Source organism: Pleurodeles waltl, chromosome 3_1, assembly GCF_031143425.1.
Source record: "Pleurodeles waltl isolate 20211129_DDA chromosome 3_1, aPleWal1.hap1.20221129, whole genome shotgun sequence".
Lineage (NCBI taxonomy): Eukaryota > Metazoa > Chordata > Amphibia > Caudata > Salamandridae > Pleurodeles > Pleurodeles waltl.
In genome coordinates, this window is record NC_090440.1 from 84,526,301 (window position 1) to 84,536,798 (window position 10,498).

At 38.6% G+C, this 10,498-nt stretch overlaps 1 protein-coding gene across 2 annotated transcripts in view; it reads left to right on the forward strand.

The window, feature by feature from the left end:
- Positions 1–6,702, forward strand: part of SHANK2 (SH3 and multiple ankyrin repeat domains 2) — a 2,270,638-nt gene extending 2,263,936 nt beyond the window's left edge. For both annotated transcript variants that reach the window (XM_069221873.1, XM_069221874.1), the window contains one exon: positions 3,933–6,702. In XM_069221873.1, coding sequence (XP_069077974.1) covers positions 3,933–4,494 — 562 coding nt within the window. In that variant the 3' untranslated portion in view covers positions 4,495–6,702. The remainder of the gene's footprint in view (positions 1–3,932) is intronic.
- Positions 6,703–10,498: the final 3,796 nt, after the last annotated feature.

Consider the following 10,498-nt stretch of genomic DNA (forward strand, 5'->3'; position numbering starts at 1 on the left):
AGGGTGTGGAAGCTCTGAGATTGTTCTTGAGATGTTGGGAATACATTTCCCAGAATGCATCTGTCCTTAACAGTTAAGCTGAAGGTGGTCCGTTGTGTTCCTCTTAGTGGAGACGATGCATGTGAAGTTTGTTTAACCTGTTGCTGTCAGGTAGTCCATCCTTCACTTATGTAACACAAACAAAGCCCTTAGAGATGTAGTTCCTTAGTGTGCAGCAGGTGTAATCATTCAAAGCACAGTCCTTTAGGGTGCAGACCAGGCTTTCAGCAGGGCAGTCCTTCTTTTACTTGTAGTTTCAGGCAGGGATCTGAGTTGCAGGGTAACTCTGCCATATTTATCCATTGTTCCTGGACAACAAGCAGGAGGGCACCACTGACCAATTCGGTGCAGAGTGACACCCAGAAGTATGACAACTTCCTCCAAAGTGTCGCATATTCTTATCCCAAAAAGCGCAATTCTTCCAAAATCCAAAATGGAGAACATGTCTCCTGGAGGTCAGGTTCTGGCTAAGCCATCCCACTGGCATGGCTTAGTTTCCTTAACGCTCTCTCTCCAGCCCATCTGCTAATCCAATTACTGGGCTCCCATCTGGCTGGGGTGGAAGGAAGTAGGGATGAGCCTGTGCCCTGTCGTAATTGTCATTCCCCCTTTGAAGACAATTTTGGCTACGCAGCTTTCCTGCCTTTTGCCCTGCACCTTGCAGATCTACACCTACCAGATGTCCCATTGTCTCAATGCAGGCCACTTCACACCTCATTAATGCAGCCCGCTTGGCTCAGTCTGGCAGAGGCTGGCCAATCAGAGAAGATCTGCTCTAAGGATGGATTTTGGGTCATCAGGTTCTATAACTTCTTTTCTGTGATAGTTATTTTAAGTCCAAGATTGGCATTTTTTAGCTCTTTTCAAGTAATAGGTATACTTTAATAAAGTATTACCACGTTAGCCTATGAAGCTAATGCACTACATTAGGGAAAATGAAATTGGTGTTTTTTCCCCTCATCTGTGCATATAAAACATCTGTCCCTGCTTATAGTTACAAGGCACCCTACCCCTGGGGCACCTAGGGGAGACTTTAGGAGTGACTTATATGTAACAATATCGAAGTTTAAGTATTTGGAAGTACCTTTAATTCCAAAGTCGAATTTGCACATACATTTAATTTATAAGCAGCCTGCAAAGCAGGGCTGGCTTTTAAAGTTTAAAGTGACAGCAGGCCACACAGTAGTGTATACTTAAATGCATTAAATCTGCTGGGCCTCTAACCCTACATGCCCTACCATGTAATAGGGACTTACAGGTAGGTTGTGATGCCAATTATAATTATGCCTAATTTGCATATACCTTTTAATCAGAGCATAGGCCCATGATCTAGTTAACAGAGCACAGGGCACCAACCAGCATCCAGAGGTAAAAAAGGGGGGAAAAAGTGAGGGGGGTCACTGCAAATAGAACTCGTTTTTCACCCTATGTGGCTGTTCAGGTATTCTGGCCCTGTATTGTGTAGGGCTTTGTATGCATGCGTGAAAGGTTTGTAAGCCAGTGAAGCACAGTGGGATGTGGCTGTGGTGTAGGAGGTTGAGTATGAATATTGTGGCGCTGTTCTAAATGGGCTGGAGTCTGTTTAGGAGTGTTTTGGAGATTCCAACATAGAGTGTTGCCGTAGTGGTCTGTCTTGTGTTCTGGGGCAAGATCTTTCACAGCAGGTGCAGGATGTGGAAGCGGGGGTGCACACTGCGTTGATTTGAGCCGTCAAGTCAAGCTTGTTGTCTAGGATGATCCCTAGAGTTCTTGTGTGGTCTGTGGGTGTGGGAATTGGTTATAGCTCCAACAGCCACCAGATGGAGTCTCATTGGAAGGTCTTGATGACGAAGACCAATACTTCCGTCTTGTTGGAGTTGAGCTTTAGGCAATTGGTTTACATCCAGTCCGCTACTATGGTCATGCAGTTGGTGAAGGTGGTTCTGGTGGTGGTTATCTTGTCCATATGATAACAATTCCTACACAACCCGCACTACACAAGTTTTGGAAAATTCGAAGGGGCATATTTAAGAGCCCTAGCGACAATGGAGCGCCACTTTTTGTGAATCTCCAGTGGCGCTAAGCACTGCTCCAGATTTACAAGGAGGAGTAAGACTACTTTTTTGTGGCGTTATGCCTCCTTGTAAATGTTGACCACTCAGACACAGTTTCCTTCATCAGAGATGCGTGCAGTTGGTGTTGTGATGGGCGTTCCATTGCAACACCAATTGCATTTTTTTACTCTGCCTTAGATTTACGAGTTGTCATGAACTTGAGGCAGCGCCAAAACCTAACGCCACCCCAGGGGTGGCGTTAACATGTCAAAACAAGGAGGATCTTTTATTCCTCCTCGTTGCAAAATGCAATGGACAATTGTTTACGTGTAGGAAGGAACACCTTCCTGCACATAAACAATCTATCCCCTCAACACAGACACACTTGTACTATGGTGCAAGGATGCCTGCGTTGGTGCTGGGCAGCTTAATTCAGCGCCAGCACAGGAGGAAATGCAGGGGTATGCCGTATTCCTCTAAATACGGCACACCTCTGCGTTTCTAAAGTGGCACAGCACGACACTGCTATTTTTGGCACAGCACTGCGCTGCCCCACTTTCACATAAATCTGGGCCTAAGTATTTTGAATCTCAGAAAGTTATAATTAAAATATATATTTGGAAGATTTAGGCAACAGAGTGACTTTTTAAAATTATAAAGTAAGATTCAGACATGCCACAACACATTCGGAATGTTATTTTTGCATTCAGAGTTTTCTCATTACTTCTTGAAATTCAGTTTATTTTAGCAGAAGGCAAGTCCAAAGTTTAATATTTTGGGGGGTGTCAGATTACATTTGTCATGGCCTAAACAAATAGAAGTACTAGATGACAACATCTGTATATTGAAAGGCTGGTAGTGATTTACAATGGTGTATTCTAGCTTAAGATGCAGAGCTGATATACATTTTGTATGTTTTTTTGATGTTACACTTCCCCTCATCACTTTTGGATTTTTTCATTTATGGTGCTTAATAAGGGACTCCCTGTCCTCAAGCTCCAAGTTAACTATTTCCCCCAAAGACAGAGCTTGGTGAGGAGTTTAATTTTGAACTTACATACATTTAATTTTAAACTTAATTTTTTTTTACTTACATAATAACAATTAAACATCTTGAACATTGAGTTGTTATTGGGGACCTGGCGTATGAGGCTCTGGGTTTCCTGTGGCACACGATTTGGCAAGATACAAAAAATCATAAACTACAGTTGGATTGGCTAACAAATTTACTGTGTATTTCTAGGGGAAAAAAACTGATAACCCAATCAATGACATCTATGAATATTGCAAACTCTTTTAAATTAACTTTAAAATTCTTGGATGCATTCAGCTAAAAATCCCAGTGAATGTAGTAATACTCACTCTGACTCAATTATGTGATCACTGAAGTTTAGTATATTTTTCCTGTTTCCTGACAAATCGGTCATGTTATCACCTACCATCCTACATGACGTGTCTCATTCACTGCACCCTGGTAGTCTCTAAAGGTAAAGGAGGGAAGGAAAGGGTGTAGAGAAAACCTTTAAACAGTCTGTCTAGAAAGGTGACAGGCTATTTTACCTTGCTACCAACCATGCAGAACTATCTCTTGTGAATAGAAGACACAACTCACCATGCTAATAATAATAAGAAGTAATAAAGGGGATGTGTTGCTTTTATTTTCTCAAAATTGTAAATATGTTTTTACCCTTCCTCTTTGCCCAAATGTAGTGCCTTGGTCGATGGCTAAATATTATTGATGTTTTATGGTTTTCCTATTAATTTCAGATTGTTAAACATTAATTTGTAGTTTCATACTTCATACTTATTTGTATGTCAGATAATGTTTTGTCTGAACTGTCCATCTGTTCTGTATTGTAGGGGCACGGATGCCTTGAGTACTGCCTCAGGGACACGGAATACAAGCGTCACGTTCACCATCCGACCAGGAGCTAGTCATCCAATTACAATGCAGAATCGGCCTCCTGACCTTGAGAACAGGACAGCAGGAATGAGGCGAGCTCCCAGTCCAGTATGCTCACCGTCTGAAATAATGAAAGAAATTAAACCCGCTCCACTCTCGGCTCCTGCTGCCTCAATTAACCTGGTTGATGTGTTTGGCCTGCCTAGTCCACAGCCTGCTGTTGATGTTTTTACTTTGAATGCAGGCCGCAGCAGATCTCCTTCCCCTTCCATCCTCCAACAACCCATCTCAAACAAGCCTTTTGCCACAAAGCCTGTCCACCTGTGGACTAAGTTAGATGTGGCTGATTGGTTGGAAAGCTTAAATCTAGGGGAACATAAAGAGACCTTCATGGATAATGAAATCGAGGGCACTCATTTACCAAACCTTCAAAAGGAAGATTTAATAGACCTTGGAGTAACCAGAGTTGGTCATAGGATGAATATAGAAAGAGCATTGAAACAGCTATTGGACAGATAAAAATGGTTTATTTTCGTCTCACTTAACTGTAGTATAAAATCATTCCTGTTTGCTAACAGTGGAGTGTCTGATTAGGTCTGGGATGAATATATTAAATTAGCAATTTCAATATCTTTCTTTACTGCAAGTTTAAATAGTTGTACAGATAGTTTATAAGCACAATATTTTAAAAAAATTAAACTAAGTGGCTGGTCTACTAGGCAGCCTTTGTGCCACTTCAGTTCCAGAAATTTAAATGAAAAAAAAAAACTTTTGTGATTTAATAATACTATTTCTGTGGAATAATTATAAAACGGAGTACAACCTTTTTAAATCAACCTCAGTTGGATGCATCGGAACCAGCAGAGCTGTCCTATATTTTCTATCTTTGCTAGAACTTCTTCAAAGAAGAGTGACTATTTCTTCAAATGTGGTTTCAAGTAATGCAGCTGTTATTAAAAAAAGAAACAAGGAAGTGATTCACATTCCCCATATGGAAAACAAGTCATTTGATCTAAAGTATGTTGTTATTCTTTGCAGGTCTTTATATTTGTATTTGAAAGTTCCAATGATCATTGTAATAAATGAAAATCCAGTATTACACATTTTAATTGAGAGTACATTATGTTTTTTTCATAATCACTTGGGTATTATTGTAAAGAACTATTTTCATTCAAAGTCTATATGCTTTTTGAAGTGGGAATCTTGAGGTCATTAAAATATTAAAAAGGAAAATTCATGTTCTGCCATTATTGTCTTCCATTTGGTGATATTCATATATTTAAGTAAATGAAACACCAATTGATTTTTCCTTTTTTTCTGGTTCGCATAGGTGATAATGCCTTTGCTCTATACAAGGAGTCATGGAAGAAGTGAAATCTAGAGATTATATTCTTGAATTTTAAGCTGCTTTTTATTAACAACCTCATGATTAAGTTTTTAATTTATTTAAAGTTTGCCATAACACTTTATAGCAAAACTGATTATTTCCTTTTGAACATGTGTCTTTTAAGGACACAATATCAGTGCTAACGGGTGTGTGGTGTAAGAGTGAGATAGAACATATTAAAGAGCTATTGAAATAGTATATTTTTACATCTGTTTTACAACACTGGGATAATAGGGCGTGAAATTAGAATGGTCACCTGCTAACTATAAAATTGATTTGCCAAGATCAAACCCCAGCTGTTTATTATTCAGGAAGCAATTGTTATGAACACTGATGTTTTTTAGATTTTAGAAGATGCTTTCATATTGGTCTATTGTATAATGATAACAAACGAGTCAAGACTGATGTCAAGCAATCTTTAAATAAAAACTTGTTCAGTAGACCAGGTTTTTTAATTAGCTTATTCTACATTCTGTAATGTTATCAAGTGGCAATACCATGCTCAAAATCATATAAAAGTTGCATACTCAAAGCCCAAATCTCACAAAATGTAAATTGTGCATATTTCCAGAGATGCCTTTCCCAGGCAAGTGTGCACATTTTTATTTAATTTGTTTCATTATACAATGGCAAGTTGTGATTGTCGCTTTAAAGGATTTACATATCACGCAGTTACTTGTGGCATTTCAGTTTATCGTGGTTCTCTATGTTATTTGATGAAGAAACAATTCACCCAGTTGATCCGGCAATGATTTTACATAAGGGCCACATAAAAATGAAAATTAGACAAATTTTCCATGAAAAGGTTTTCTTTTTTAGCCAATATGAACATATTTCTTGCTATAGGTTTGTGTAACAATTTGTATTTCCGTTCTCTGTGTTGCTGTAATTTTTGTGCTTTAAATCCTCTTATTTGGAATTCTTTCAAATCAAGCTCCTGTAACTTGCACTTTCCACCTTTCTTAAAATTCTTGTATGGCAACCAAAATGACTGTAAGAAATAAATTATAATATTGCACTAAGGTTGTGATTCTGATTGCAAATAGTGAAAACTGACAGTTTGGGTTTTCTCTTTCAAAGTTGCCAATTGTACAATTTTTAGTAATGTGTTTCAGAACTGACCATGGTGATATTATGTACACAACTCTTGACAAAGCTTGTAGATTTTAATTAAACAGCCATTTGGAAACAAGGCTGGAAACCTGCCCTATATACATATTATTAAATTGCGTTTGACCGCTGAGAGCAAGTCAATGTCTGAATGTCAAAATTACTATCACATTTTTACAGTGCCAATGTAAAAAGATTTCTCTTAATAAATCAGGTTTGTGTTCTTCTGACTGAAAGTGAATAACACATCATTTCTAACAATTCCTTTGCAGCAAAATAATTGTACACTCTGTTATTGTTCACATTAGTTATTGAGGGTGATGGAGATGGCTCTGTTTTACAAAAATCTTGTTACGTACAGATTTACACTTTGTGGAAGAACAACATGACTGTGTTATAAGAATTGTTAAAGACCAAAGAAGATGGTGTTTGTATGTAACACTAGTATATTTACTATATAGGCCTTATTTCTTACACTAAGAAAATGAGTGAGAAGACATAAAGTACAATAATGCTCAACACAAATAAGAGCTAGCTGTACCTGTTAACAGGTTGTAGTTAAAAGTGCTAGTTTCTCATTTTATGAGTGCTTAAGTCAGAAAGGATATTATAAATCAAGGAAATTTGGTCAGTTCATTTACATGATAGAGAACAATTCCCCAACATTAAAGAAAAGTGTTCCAAAAGCTGTCTGTTCAATGCCGGTCGAACAACCCATCAGACCTAACAACTGGCATCAAATATCAGAGCATGAAAAGCTATGTCGAAGGTATTATAAAATCAAAGCAATAATTCAGTCAGTTTTTCTGAATCAAATTCTATGGCGTAGCTAGATGATATGTGATTGGTATGCCCACTCATTGAAGAGGCTATTGAGCTACAGATGATACAGTGTTGAAATGATAACGTATTGATGTATTTCTTTCATACTTTTTAATTTATCCAAATTACTCTTAAATCAAGAAGTTCTGTTTTACATACCAAATTCCTAAAACAAACATAGAATGGTGTCCAGACAATGGCGAATATTACTTAAGATCTACATTCCAACCTCATTTTACCTATTTTAGCTTAAACCCAGTCAAGCTGGAGAAAAGTATTTAATGACACTTAAACATAAGTTTGAATAGGTATCAGTACTGACAGTTTGTATCAAAGAATATAATCAGGCTTTTTCATCCTATTGAAAGGTCAGCATTTCTTCAATTACTGCCACTTTGATCCTTTAAACAAACCATAATTCACCCATCTAAATGGATAGCTCATGCCCTCACACTTATGTGACAGATGGTATTACAATAACATTTATGACATCACTAATGATAGCACGTATTACCTTAACATTCACATTATCAATTACATATCTATGAATACAGTATAATTTATTGGTTTGGATTCATGTTATTATTTTAAAATATTGTTTTGGTTGTCCAATTGTATATTGGACATAACTCAACAGTTAGAAGTTTGGTTCAGAAGCTTCTGCAAACTCATCTGTTATGAAATTCTCTGGGGTGCCCATGTTGCTTCTGCTGATGTGGTTGAGTTAGTGCTGGGAGACCCGCTAGGGTAGCTATGTGCTCTACAACAACCAATAGAATAGAATATTCGTATAACCGGAGGCAACTTATGGACAGTTTTATTGGGGAGTGAATTATGGTTTCATGGTAGAGACTAGAATTATGGTTAGTGTGGCAGACCGTAACTGGTATCTTTCAGGGGTTTAAGGGTTTGATTTTCAATTAAATCACACTTTAACTGCCGGTTAGGGGAGCTAGCAAGAGCCTAACATATTGCTCACTAATATCCCTTTGGTCAACCTACAAGTTCTCAAATCACTAACAAGTCTGCTCTGCAGACACTACAATAGATAGACCCTATGAATCAGCATACTACGTGAGTCATATGTGAATGATTTCTATGTAGGATATGTCTCAGTGTATCAGTCCTCTTCACAAGTTATTCTTTTTACAAACAAATCTAATCACAGTACGATGAGGGAACACATTGCCTTGCATACCAACACATAATTCACCCAAATGCATTGTGGTAAATTCAGTGTATTTTAACACTCACTTGAGTTGAAAATCTTTAGTTTTCACCATTGGTGGTGCAGCCAGTGCTGTGTATCTGTTTCAGTGTATTTTACCTTCTTCAGTAGAAAGTAACAAGGTAAATTTGGGGGTGCTGGTAATGCTGTTCACAGTCTTTTAAGGTTCCGGCTGCGCATTCTTTGCTCCATATCTACAAGACAATATTAGGCCCAATGTGTCAGATTTTTGGGGCTGTGTTAAAAAATACTTGCACTGGATCCAGCTGCTCCACACAGTTATTGATTATGCAGGGTAGGTGTTCCCTTGTAAATTATTCTCACAACTGACCCAGGGATAATTACAAGTTTGGCAATGTGTGACACATCTTTTTGATGCATCAGGCTAAGCCAGTAATGCGTCAAAATTCCTATGCCTCTGTAACCTAAGAAATGACGCAGTGGCCATGTAATAGGAATCTGACCAGCTGAAGTCACTTAACACATTGTGATAAGTTAGTATATCACATCCCCTTAACTAATAGTAGGCATACACATTTGACAATCATGTTGTAGGACCCATTGACCAACCTGGGACCAAGGAAGATTGCCACTTCCCCACAAAGGAATAGGTTCCCAAGTTCAGCCAAGCATATTCCAGAGCACAACAGGTAAGTACACACTGAAGGTAGGTAACACATGAATTGCCACTTCACATTATAACATATACTTTCATCCGCTCACATTAAAGTGTCACTCAAAATGCCACACATACTTAGGTAACTGCGTACACATAATTAGACTATGCCCACTGTAATGTGACGACACATAGCCATACTTCATACTGTTTGCACTACATCCAGGACCAATGTAATAGAGTCCAAGGTGCGTTTTCTACTATTTCACACTGTATTGCATTGGTCCCCACACATTAGGCTACTTGCATCAGTCAGAACCAATGCAGCCCTTATGTTTTTTGACACATTGCTAAAGTTGTGCTTGTCGTAATCCCAACTTCAGCAATGCACCACTTTTGGGGCAGATGTGTTGTGGCAACCTTCCCGCAGATGCTTCAGTATTTCTGAAATATCCTTGAGACCCCACACTATGGTGCACCGTATCGTAACTATGATGCATCCATGGTACCGTAAGCTGTTTTAGCGCACCATAAGTTATTTGAAGCATCGCTGTCTTAAGCAGCGATGCATCATTCCCTGTAAATATGCCCCTAAATATACACCCAGACCTATGGATGTACGATGCTGGAGTAATCATCATCTCTATGTTTTAAGCCTTTTTAAAATCAACAGAGGACCCCCACCTTTAAAGATATAATTGGGGTAGCCTACTCAATAATTGTCACTTTAACTTCCTTGCACAATCCATCAGACTTGTAATATCAAGAGCCCCCCTAGTAGGTTGAGCCAATCCAGATGAAGAGTCATTATAGATGAAGGGCTCCATGATGAAGCATATCACAAAAACAAAGTGGGTGAGAGTCCTATTAAAAACATATAGTATACTCTAGTAGGGGTTTGACCAGATTGGATCAAAGTATCCAACTCACTTCTATTCCACTTTTTTGGCTATAACTTTTGTGGTGTTTGTGGATATCCAGGCCTGAACAGCAGAGAGCATGGAGGAGAAATAAAAGAACATTTAAGAGTCATCAGCACAGGATTGTGTCACTAACCTGAAGGTACATATAAGGGAAAATAACGTGATAATATATAGGGGAAACAGTAAAGAAATCAAGACCCGTCCAGAGGGGCACTGCAGTGAACAGCAACAAACTCAGACACACGATCCTTCTGATGTATAATCTCTCTTTGGGGGTAGAGCTGGTTAGTGTTCCTACCCTAGAAAACTGGGTATAGACAGTTCTTAGGATTAATGGAAACTAACAGGCATCTCACACCTTTCACTGTGGGCTGAACTATTCGGAAGAGAGGCATTTGTAGAACAATAAACCACAGGACTGGCAGGGCAGAAAGAGG